The sequence below is a fragment of the Hippocampus guttulatus genome, chromosome 15 (genome assembly GCF_054856545.1).
Source record: "Hippocampus guttulatus isolate MCC_2025c chromosome 15, RoL_Hgut_1.0, whole genome shotgun sequence".
In the NCBI taxonomy this organism is placed as follows: domain Eukaryota; kingdom Metazoa; phylum Chordata; class Actinopteri; order Syngnathiformes; family Syngnathidae; genus Hippocampus; species Hippocampus guttulatus.
Genome location: NC_141275.1, coordinates 5,506,885 through 5,518,926, shown reverse-complemented (window position 1 = coordinate 5,518,926; position 12,042 = coordinate 5,506,885). Strand labels below are relative to the sequence as shown.

The 12,042-nt window shown below is 44.2% G+C and overlaps 1 protein-coding gene across 1 annotated transcript in view; it reads left to right on the top strand.

Annotated features, from left to right (window-relative positions):
- The window catches only part of med13a (mediator complex subunit 13a), an 83,067-nt gene that overhangs the window by 65,605 nt on the left and 5,420 nt on the right, over positions 1 to 12,042 (top strand). The window contains exons 15-26 of the mRNA XM_086130800.1: positions 924 to 1,135; positions 1,714 to 1,910; positions 5,107 to 6,026; positions 6,148 to 6,315; positions 6,894 to 7,117; positions 8,898 to 9,087; positions 9,322 to 9,706; positions 9,834 to 10,065; positions 10,178 to 10,369; positions 10,869 to 11,092; positions 11,396 to 11,538; positions 11,623 to 11,781. Coding sequence (XP_085986926.1) covers positions 924 to 1,135; positions 1,714 to 1,910; positions 5,107 to 6,026; positions 6,148 to 6,315; positions 6,894 to 7,117; positions 8,898 to 9,087; positions 9,322 to 9,706; positions 9,834 to 10,065; positions 10,178 to 10,369; positions 10,869 to 11,092; positions 11,396 to 11,538; positions 11,623 to 11,781 — 3,246 coding nt within the window. The remainder of the gene's footprint in view (positions 1 to 923; positions 1,136 to 1,713; positions 1,911 to 5,106; positions 6,027 to 6,147; positions 6,316 to 6,893; positions 7,118 to 8,897; positions 9,088 to 9,321; positions 9,707 to 9,833; positions 10,066 to 10,177; positions 10,370 to 10,868; positions 11,093 to 11,395; positions 11,539 to 11,622; positions 11,782 to 12,042) is intronic.

Sequence of the window (12,042 nt, the reverse complement as noted above, 5' to 3'; positions counted from 1 at the left end):
AATGGAGAAATATATACTCGCTTCCAAAGCTTCGATATCAGAATGCATCATTTCTTGAAACGTACAGCCCTGATGATAAACTTCTCACTCATCAATTTGGCAGATTTATTTTTTTTCTCACGGTGTGTCTGAGAAGTTTTTGTGTGATTGGCCAACCAGTTCAAGTGGTTGCGATGAATCTGGAAATGGTTTTGTGCACTTTTTTTTCTCCCCTTGAAGTGACACATTTTTCGCTAGACGATCGCTAGTTGTCATTTGTGTATGGGAGAAACTACCACGATATCTGATAGCTTGTGAACCTCTGACTTTTAGTCTTGAATAATGTGAGTGCGTCTCAGCCTTGCGACACATGACTCCCATTGCAGAAGTGGCTAGCCACAATGAAGACTTGTTATGGAATGTCTTGGCCAGTACGAAGGGTAAAAAAGGTCAAGAGATAAAGCAAAGGTACCCGGCTGCAAATGATGGAGTATTTCAATTAATTGCAATGCGATTAATACAGTTTAGTTTAAGTATGTTTTTTTTTTATTAAGCAGGTACAGTATTTGGATTGAACCCAGGGGTTCTTTGCCTTTTATTAAGGTCTTAATGTTTTTTTCTATTTTACAGTCCCTTTTATTGAGGTCTTTTTATTGTTCTGTTGTACTCCATTTTTGTTTTTGCATTTATTGCTGTATGTTCAAGTTGAAATGACATTCTTACAACCTGTATTTTGCATTTGTTCGGTGGTTAGTGTCTTGAAATATTGGCTTGGATCATTCCTTGTGTTTTTATATGAGACTTTAAAATCTGTCCGACTCACATTACCATGCGCATGGTTTGCTAGATCATATGAGGGCATAGCTGAAGTCAAGTCAACCTTTCACAAATAGTGACATTTCATATTTTATAGTGACTATACTGTGTTCACTCCATCCTCACAGGCTCGGCAGACCTGCACCAGATGTTCCCCACTCCTCCCTCCCTTGAGCAGCACATTATGGGCTACTCACCCATGAACATGTGTAGCAAAGAGTACGGCAGCATGGAGCCACCTCCTGGCATGACCACACTGGATGGAACCTCGTCTCTGGGGGGTCACTTCAAGATCGAGGTGGAGGAGAGTTTCTGTAGCCCAAAGCCTTCTGAGATCAAGGTCAGCCTTCAGCAATTTCTTAAATTTGTTTTGTGAAATTGCTTAGGAAACTACAATGGCTGAACTGATTAGACACATTTACACTTTGAGCCAGCGATGTCATTTATAACCGATCATAGCTCAGCTTCAGAAAACGTGCGGGCCGTGATTGGTCGTTCGTTACCTGAGCCTTGAGCAACTTGTGATGTCACTTTCAGTTATCAGCAAGTGGCAAAATGGCTGCCCCAATATTAATCAGCATGCCCTGTTGAAACTCGTGGAGGCACATAGAAGATATGACTGTAAAGAACAAGAAAAATAAATCAGCTTCTTCACCCAACGTCTATGATAAATGTACTTCATCCATCCATTTTCTATACCACTTAAATTCATTTGGGTCACGGTTGAGCTCGAGCCTATGTGTGCTGACTTTGAGTGAGAGGCTGCACAGTGAAACACTTTTCAGTGTCACTCAAGTTGATGGCGAGCAAATGAATTCCCATGCCGCCTTGATTTGCTTTTCTTTTCGGGAACACTGTATATGAAATTGACTTCCTCTGCAGGTCAGTTACTATATTAATATTCTGTTTGTTTTGCAGGACTATTCATTTGTGTACAAGCCAGAACTTTGCCAGGCGTTTGTGGGCTGCTCCATGTTTGCGCCATTGAAGTCATTACCCAGCCATTGTCTGCCGCCTATTAAACTGCCAGAGGATTCCATCTATCGACCAAGCTGGACCATGGGCAGGGAGATGCTCAATCCCGTACCTGTCATGTCTGTCCTCAACAAAGACAGGTATAGCGCTTGTTTTGGATTTCACATTTTTATATTTTTTAAGCGCTTATAAGCACACAGTATCATTACACAAGACGATATTGCATGTTATCATTTTTTGGAAGAATTTGTGGAGTGTAAAAAAAGTCCCAACACTAAAAGCATGTTAGGTTTTCAGACTCCCTCCGGTTATTTGCAATTATCAAATCTGTGATTGAAAGAGCAAATAGATCAATGCACTAAAAATGATTTTAACATTCTAAATAGTACACAAGGCGGCCCGGTAGTCCAGTGGTTAGCACGTCGACTTCGCAGTGCAGAGGTACCGGGTTCAATTCCAGCTCCGGCCTCCCTGTGTGGAGTTTGCATGTTCTCCCCGGGCCTGCGTGGGTTTTCTCCGGGTACTCCACTTTCCTCTCACATTCTGAAAACTTGCATGGCAGGCTGATTGATCACTCTAAATTGTCCCTAGGTGTGAGTGAGGGCGTGCATGGTTGTTCGTCTCTGTGTGCCCGGCGATTGGGTGGCAACCAATTCGGGGTGTCCCCCGCCTACTGCCTGAAGGCACCTGGGATAGGCTCCAGCACCCCCGCGGCCCTAGTGAGGATAAAGCGGATTGGAAGATGAATGAATGAATGAATGACTAAATAAATAGTACACAAAGAAATATCTTTACATTAAAGTTTCTCAATACGACCCGTGGCAGTTTGTGGGTAGGGCTAAAGGCATTCAGGGAACTATTGACAACAACTAAATGCACATGACTACGCTTAAATGAATATGATTCTGTTCAGTAGATGCAATCATACAACTTTACTACTGCATCGTTTTCCGAAATTTTGCACATGTGACCACCGCCTCAAAGATATGCGACCGCTTGTCAGAGATTTGCTTGGGTTCATGTCCTCCTTGCATGCATACCTGAATAATTGCATCCACACACTGAGAAAGTGGATTCGTTTAGATTAATGTTAAGCGAATTGACCTTCTCAGTCAACTGAGGAGCACTCAGCTATATTGTTATTCACATCTCACACTAATAAATTAGCTTCCCCGGTCGTCAAATGTGCAGTGATGTCTTTTTCATAGATCTAAAATGCAGACGTCACTTTAGTCATTGCTCATGTTGACTCACTCAGCCGGTGAAGCATCTTTGTGACTCAAGCTGCCGCCATCTGTGCCCCGACATTCATCCCTATTTCCCAATCACTCAGATCTTTTTTTCATGCTGACTGATCCCAAATAGAGACTCGCGCAGAATTTTTATAAATGCCACAGGGTGGGATTGAATGTTAATTGCTGATTTTCCTCCCATCCAGTGCCTGTTGTGTTGCTGTGCAATTTGCATTTGTTTAAGTTATCACTCATTTGGTCTCTCCCTGGGCACTTCCTTATGAAGCCTCTTCAATTTCCCAAGCAGAGCTGCCTCAGGTCCCGCAAGGAACTTAGTAAAATGAATCTCTGTTATGAAAAGGTGTTTATCACTGGAGAGTCTTTAACACTAACAGTTTGGTGTTTATGTAGTGTTTGTCACACTGCCTCTCTTACTTGCACATCGACATGCCAACATTTTAAAACCTCTGCATATCCGCTGCATATTTAATCGAAGTACCTTGTTTTGTTCTGAACATGTTTTGCTGCTTGTTGTAAACCAATCCTGTATTTATCTTTTCATGCTTGGTCAGGGAACACAAGGTTTGCTGACTCATAAACAAAACACTAATTTGTATTTACCTGAATGAGATTACCCAAAGCACTGATCTTACAACCGGCTTGTTTTGAACAAACATTATTCAACGATTGTGGCTTGGTTTAAGTATGGATCGTGTTGCTATTTATGAACAGGGCGCAAAAATTGAGAGTCACGGAATAGGACTGATTGCAAAAAGAGAACCATAAAACGACTGCTACTTGTTTATCAATGGTCAGTTATGCGTGCCATAGTCTAATCGCTAAACCAGGTTAATAGTAAAGTCATAATTAAATATTTGGATGTAAAACACTTCTCTGCAGTGAATGTGAAACCCTTCAAACAAACAAAAAAAGGAAGTATGGCAGTAAATAAAATTCTTGTGCCACCGGACAACACATCCTTACGCAAATTAGTTCATTGTGTGATGTTGAAACATGATGTGTCGCTAGCCCCGAAATGGGCTGGGCTGTGCTGGGAGGGAAAAGTGTCTGCACTAAAAACAACTTGGCCAACATCCAAATAATCATACTTAACAATCTTGTAACAATGTGTCGCTGCCGCCTTTGAGATCATGTCCCGTTCAGGAACGTGCCCTGTCTGCATTCATGCGGGGACTTCTTTGCAATGGGCCGCTGCCAGGTGTTGTTGCTTACATGCAGCTGGGGGGGAAACAATGAGCTCCCTCACTCTCCAACTGCGTCCTCACAGTTGGTCGCCAGCCTAAAAATAAGCCTTACCTCAGAGGGGCGCTTGAGGAAATGTTTTTACAGTAGAACATCTCTCGTAGAACATATTTTTTGGGGGGGGGGGGTGGTTCAGAGTTTGCTGACGTCCACTAATAGCGCCAGTGACAATGAGCTTGTTGACAAAATCACTGCAATCAGTGTTGCCAGCTTTGTGATTGGGCGACTTGGATTTTTCCCATCTCTTTTGCGACTATTTTTCAAATCGACATGCGTGTCTTTGGAATGTGGGAGGAAGCGGGAGTATCCGGAGAAAGAGGAGAGCATGCAAACTTCACTCAGGAGGTCCTCAGCTGAGATTTGATCAAGATGTCATTCTGTTTACTGTCATTCTTGCACATAAAACATATTATATATATATATTAAATAGCTCGAATTTGCAAAGAAAGATGACTCGATATGAGTTTGCGCTCAAGCACTTCATGATGCCCGGTGGTGTATTTATGACAGGTGGGTAAATAATTGTGTTCTGCGCTGTATATAGTTAGAATAGGGACCGCACCTATCCACAAATATATAATTGATGCCCCTTTAAATGCATTGGTGGGAGCGTTTTTTTAACCCCCAAAAATTCTTCCCAACATTCAATCAATAAAATATTGAAAAACATCCATGGATGTGCGAATCGGCATGTGCTGAACCGCAAATATTTAAGTGTCCACTCAAATATAATGTGTATAATACTTTTAAATCTTCCCCTTTCTTAAAAGCAAAGTGTGTTTCAACTTTCAATTGCTGTCATTTTTTTTTTTTATGTGTTCTTTTGTCTCTCTTCTCCCAGTAATATCCCAAGTGTGGGCAGTACTCTGGACCAGGACTACAACCAGAGCTACACCCCGCAAACTCACACGCCCTTCATGTCCAACAGCGCTCCACCAAGTAACAGCGGCACTGGCATCCTGCCTTCCCCCGCCACGCCACGTTTTTCAGCGCCTACCCCACGTACGCCGCGCACTCCACGCACACCTCGAGGTCCCGCCAGCGTCCAGGGCTCACTCAAGTACGAGAACTCAGACCTGTACTCGCCAGCCTCCACCCCCTCTACCTGTCGACCGCTCAACTCAGTGGAGCCAGCCACCGTCGCTCCTGTCCCAGAGGCTCACAGTCTCTACGTCACCCTCATTCTCTCCGAGTCAGTCATGAACCTCTTCAAGGACTGTAACTTTGACAGCTGCTGCATCTGCGTTTGTAACATGAACATCAAAGGAGCCGACGTGGGCGTGTACCTCAGCGACCCCATCAGTGAGGCCCAGGAAGCCTGCAGCTGTGGTTTCAGTGCTGTGGTCAACAGGCGGTACGGCAACGGCTCGGGCCTCTTCCTAGAGGACGAGCTGGATATCATCGGCCGTGGCTCGGATGTCAGCCGCGAGGCAGAAAGGCGCTTTGAGGAGCTACGGCTCTCCTCGCTGGATAGAACCGGCGTTGGGAGGGGAGACCGTCTCCCGGATGAACTGATTCTGCTAATGCAGGACCAGTGTACCAACCCCTTTTCGCCGATTTCAGGCCCGGATGACGGAGCGACACGTGGAGCGAAGGGCGGCCATGTGCCACCCTGTGTTAGGGTGGAGGAGAGGGATTTTCACAGCGACTGCTACATGGCCCTGGAGCACGGCAGGCAGTTTATGGACAACATGTCAGGTGGAAAGGTGGACGAGGCTCTGGTCAAAAGCACTTGTCTACACCACTGGTCCAAACAAAGCGGTAAGACATCATTGCAAATGGTTTGCTCGATTATTCAATAGCATTGCATTCTTAATATTCTGTTTAATTGAAGAATTGTCCTGCCTTTTAATCGTATTGCCTTTATTCCTCCGTTCTCCAGCAGTGGACGTGAGTGCGCTGTGCTCTCAGGACGTGCTTCGAGTATTGATGTCTCTACAGCCTGTGCTCCAAGATGCCATCCAGAAGAAAAGGACTGTGCGTTCCTGGGGTGTTCAGGGCCCACTCACCTGGCAGCAGTTTCACAAAATGGCTGGACGGGGCTCATACGGTAAATCGGTCAATGTGGTGATGAGTTAGTGATTACCTGGAAACAGTATGCAGAGGTTTGACTCGGTCTATTATTTTGAAAGCCAACTCAAATTTTAGCGAGTGCCAATTATTTAAAGCGACGTGCTGTGATTGTCACATGTTCAATTTATGTAAAAAAGAAATGTCAACATAACTTGATAATGTTATGCAAAACCACCAAATGAGAGCAGGGGAAGCACTCAGTCCCGGAGCCAAAAAACCTTCAATTACTCCAAAATCTAAGATTCCTCCTCACCCACCTATCATTAATACACATTACGACTATTGTAGAGTACTGTGGTACTATACTGCACGGTAGAGGTGGTCTTAAAAATCAATAAAAATCACCTCAGTGTCACTTTCTTGTAGTGGAAGACTTAATGCAAATTGCCTTAGAGATGAGACGAGTGTGCACACGTCACGCCATCGAGTGACATAAATAAGAAGAAATGACCAGGGATTTAAAAAGAGGGAAATCAACTCCATTTTCACACGTTTGAGTCATGTTTTTTCCCCTCTTTGTGTGATCCGCTCTCCTCTTCTGTTTCATTCTCACAGGTACAGATGAGTCCCCTGAGCCACTGCCCATCCCCACCTTCCTAGTGGGTTACGAGTATGACTTTGTGGTGCTGTCTCCCTTTGGTTTACCCTACTGGGAGAAGCTCTTGCTGGATCCCTTTGGCGCCCAGCGGGACGTTGGGTATTTGGTGGTGTGTCCAGACAATGAGGCTCTGCTCAGCGGTGCAAAGAGCCTCTTCAGGGACCTCACAGCTGTCTATGAGGTATAGAAAGATGAAATGCTTTCGTGTTTGCACTGGTCTAATGTTTATTTACGTGTTCCTTCACTGGTTTAGCTGTCGTACGGCTGTAAAATATATACTGCCGCGTTCCCAGAATGTCACACCCTAATTTACATTCATCACTAATCGAATGAAATGCTACAACTTGTATTTTTGTCATGTTATTTGCCACCAAGATCTTGTCCTGATGAAGAACGGGCCGCCGTTCAGTATTTTCCAGCACATCGCACCATTGCAGTAATTATTGATGTAGTTAAATTCTAGACTTAGATCAAAGTCCATTGATGTAAAAATAAATTCATTCAATATTAAAATTTTCTTCAGACAACTTTCGGGGTAAATTTGAAGTCTACACTGTCAATTTCCCCACAGATGAATAATGTATTCTCATTCTGATTACTGCAGGCCAATAATTTGACTGTTATCAGAATCAGTCTTCGAATATTACTACTAACTATTGATCAACACACAAAAAAGACAATATAATACCTTTTCCTATGAAAATCACTTGCATCTTCCTTGACCCATTGATAGCATCGTACATCCTTTATGGAGTTGTCTGCCAGCAATTTACTGCAGGATAGGCACTGGATAAACAAACTACTTAGGAGAGCCAGCGCTGTCTTGGGTCAGCTTCTGGACACAGTGAAGGTGTTGCATGTTTGAAGAATGGCAGCCAAGCTGTCATCTCTCATACCCAACACATGTCACACCGTGCTGCACACTCAATGACAGCACTGGTTAGCTTTTGAGCAACATGGTGTGGTACCCACAGGTGCCAGAAGGAACAGTCGGGATGATGATCCTTCCTTCTAACTGCTATCAGGGTTTATGATTTAATGTGGCTCCCATCGGATCGCTCGAAGACAGTCCGACTTAGAATATTACCGTAGTGGCCCGAATATAAGACGGTGTTTTTTGCATTGAAAAAAGACTGAAAAAGTGGGGGTCATCTTATATCCGGACATTATACCCATTCACGACGCTGATGGCACCAGATATCAATGAAGCGAATGCTGAACTTGACTCCCCAGGCCAAAGTGAACCCCTGCCACGAAGAATAAAAATAAAAATAGCGGTAAGAAGGAAAAGAGAAGAAAATAATAGAAGAGATAACAGAAAATGATGAAACTTAGTGACAATCTGGAGAAAAGTGGGTCGAAGATCGGCCAGGTTAACCGGCAGCTGAGGAGAAGTTATGATGTAATTTACATTTCAGAATCAGATTCAGAAAACTTTATTTATCCCCGTGGGGCAATTAGGACATAACATTTCATAAAACATAAACATAAACATAAAACCAGAAGCCATTCATTTACGAATGTGATTGCCCTTTAGTTTACATATTTAAATGTTCAGATATTAAGATTTGAATGAGGCAAAATTACATGCTCTTTCTCTCAAATATATTGTTAGAATCACTTGTTTCAGATGTGCTGTAATTATTTTCTGTCTAAAAATTAATTTGGTGTTCAAAAAGTCTTTTTTCAAACTTGAGTGTTGAAAAAGAGGGGGTCGTCTTATAATCAGGGCCGTCTTATATTCGGGCCAATACGGTAATATCTGTACACTGATCATTGCGCAATATTTATATTATGTGTACAGAAATGTTTTCAACATTGGTTATCTGTTCATATTTGGCATGATTTCCGAGTACTTGCGTCACTTAAACTTAAATTTTCATAATCTTGCTAATGCTGCTGTAACATGGAATCCCCACTGCGGTGTGAATTAAAACAAATCTTTTGCTTCCTTTCTACAGTCGTGTCGACTTGGCCAACATCGGCCCATATCCAAAGGCTACCCTGATGGAATAGTCCTTGTCGGTGGCAGTGGAGCTAAAAGCCTTGAGGACCAGCCAGTCAGCGATTGGTTCCTCAAGGCTGCCAGCAGCAACGACGACGCCTTCACAAAGCTCAAACTCTATGCACAAGTGTGCCGCCACAGCCTCGGTAAGGGGAGCCTTATGATCTGCATCTGTTGCTCAGTTTTTGGCTTCGTCTGCTCTTCACTCTTTCCCACTCTTGACCCTACTCTCTTTTCGTTGCAAAAAGACAAGCGAAAGAGCCTTGGTGAATTGAAAATATGTCTTAAAAATGTGAAAGCTGAGTGTTCAGTTGAGGTGCTTTTATTCTCTCAAATTTAATATTTGTCACCCAGTAATGTTTCGATCTTGTTCTTTTTAGCTCCATACCTCGCATCACAACCATTGGATAGTTCTCTCCTCATGCAACCAAGTCCCCCGTCGTTATCCAACCAGTCATTATCTACGCCCCTGACGGGATCCGCCTCCAGCTCAGTTGGCCAGCAGGGTGCAATGCACAGCTCCTCGGTCCCCAACAGCAACAGCAGCTCCGTATCATCCAACAGTCTGGTGACATCATCCGGACAGCCTAACGGCGGGATGCCGTCTGCCAAAGCAAGCTCCTTTACCCCCTTTGGAACCATAGGCAGCCAAAACCAGGGGGGTGGCCCCCAGAGTGGCCAGGTGGGACCGCAGGCTGGAACCCAGAATATTAGCACCTCAGGCGACAATTCAAACAGCCAGACCCCCACAGAGCCCCCAGAAAGGTATGGCATGCCACAACAGCATATAAATATAAAAGCTGATCATATGTCACCGGTTCGCTTCTAAAGATCAGAAATAATAAAATACCTGACTTGTGTCATGAAATGGATTTGTGCGGTGCCCCCACAGCACTTTGGAACGTGAGAAGATTGGCGTACCCACAAATGGCGACTCCCACGCCATCACCTATCCACCGGCCATTGTTGTTTACATCGTGGACCCTTTCAGCTATGAGGATTCTGAAGGCAGCCCGGGCCCAGTGCCAACACACTCTAGTGTGTGGACGCTTGGTTTGTTACGCTGCTACCTTGAGATGCTTCAGTTGCTTCCCGCACCGATCCGTAATTCCATTTTTGTACAGGTGGGTCAACTTTCAATCATCGTGCGACCCTTGTGAGGATAAGTGGATTAGAAAATGGATGGATGGATGTTTTTATGCCCTTTTACATCATACCTTTTTTTTCTTGTTACAGATTGTGCCCTGCCAATATCTGCTTCAGCCTGTGAGAAGTGAAGACCGCCACATCTACGTTCAGCACCTCAAATCTTTAGCCTTCTCCGTCTTTGCTCAGTGCAGGCGGCCTCTGCCCATTTCCACCAATGTCAAATCGCTAACGGGCTTTGGCCCGGGTTTAGCCATTGACACAGCACTTAAAAGCTCAGAGGTAAAATAAATATATTTTCAACAGTTTCTTTTTCTTATGTAATTGTACTATTTTAATTAGTTGTTTTAGTTCTGCTTCTTCTTCAAACGTGTTCCTTCCATTTCTCTGGAGACATGACTTGACCTAAAATGATCCTTTCAGCCAAGCCATGTACAGTCCCTGGTCCAAAAAAAGTTGATTTTGCGCTCAACATCATTTTTATTTGTTGGAACAAGGCAGAGCAAATTTCTAACATTCTGCTACTCCAAAGTTTTCTTTCTATTTTCTGGCTAGCTTCACAAGAACCCCTAATGGGCTTTCATACAGGCTCTAATTCGCCACTGCTACATTTTCCCTTGAATACACTTGCAAAGCTTCAGTTGCCTTGCTTGAAAAAGTGCGACATAAGTGCGATTGTGTGATCATTTTTGTTCTTAATTTTGTCTCGATGTCCTGCTTCCATTTGAGCACATGCAAAATATCCTCATGTTCACTGATAAAATGTGTTGCCTTTGTGCAGAGACCGGAGTGTGTGCGTCTGTACACACCTCCGTTCATCCTTGCACCTGTTAAGGACAAGCAGACCGAGCTCGGGGAGGCATTCGGCGAGGCGTCGCAGAAATACAATGTGCTGTTTGTGGGATACTGTCTCTCCCATGACCAGCGCTGGCTCCTTGCCACGTGCACTGACCAGTATGGGGAACTCCTGGAGACCTGCATCATCAACATCGATGTGCCCAACAGGTAGAACCACCGTCGTTTTAAAACCATCTTCTTTCCGAATCCCCGCATCCTGCTTCTGTTATTTCCAATTGTCATATCGCTACTTTTATATGAATACTGTGACTTTGCCCATCAATTACATCAAAAGAGTTGTCAAATTCGCCTTTTTTCCTGAGGCATAGAGCATATAACCATCAGTCGTGCTCACTGCTCATATTCATGAGAAGTATGCGTTTTGACTAAAACTGCTGTTTTTCTACTCAACTCGGACACATTTATGAACACTGAAGAATGACTGCACGCATGTTTTTCCGCATTGCTCAGAGCCAGGAGGAAAAAGGGCTCTGTTCGACGCCTTGGCTTGCAAAAGCTGTGGGATTGGTGCTTGGGACTAGTGCAGATGACATCGGTGCCCTGGAGAGTGGTAATTGGACGGCTGGGCAGGATAGGACACGGCGAGTTGAAAGGTGACTGTCAATGTCCGGGCAAAATTCTCGACTGTTGGTTTTTCTTCATTTGACACGCATTGTGCTCTTCTCGTCACATGTCAGACTGGAGTATATTGCTGAGTAGAAGAAACCTTCAGTCACTGAGTCGCCGTCTGAAGGAAATGTGTCGAATGTGTGGCATCTCTTCCTCGGATACTCCCTGCATCCTAAGTGTGTGCTTAGTTGCCATGGAACCTCAGGGTTCCTTCATCATCATGCCAGGTAACACACAAGACGGAGACTATGAATTCACTGACGGTATCCGTTTGAGTGTGTCCTGTTCATTCGAGTCATGACAACAGCCATGTCTTGTGAGTTTTTGCGTATTTGCTTGTGTGGGTACGGCATGATGGATGGCAGAGGCACATCACAATGCTTGTCACCTCCTAGTCCAGAGCAGATTGATGGCGGGGAAGATGGTGTACTTTTTTGCTCATAAAGCACTACCTCTCAGATGCCCATTGACCTAAATGCTGTGTGGTG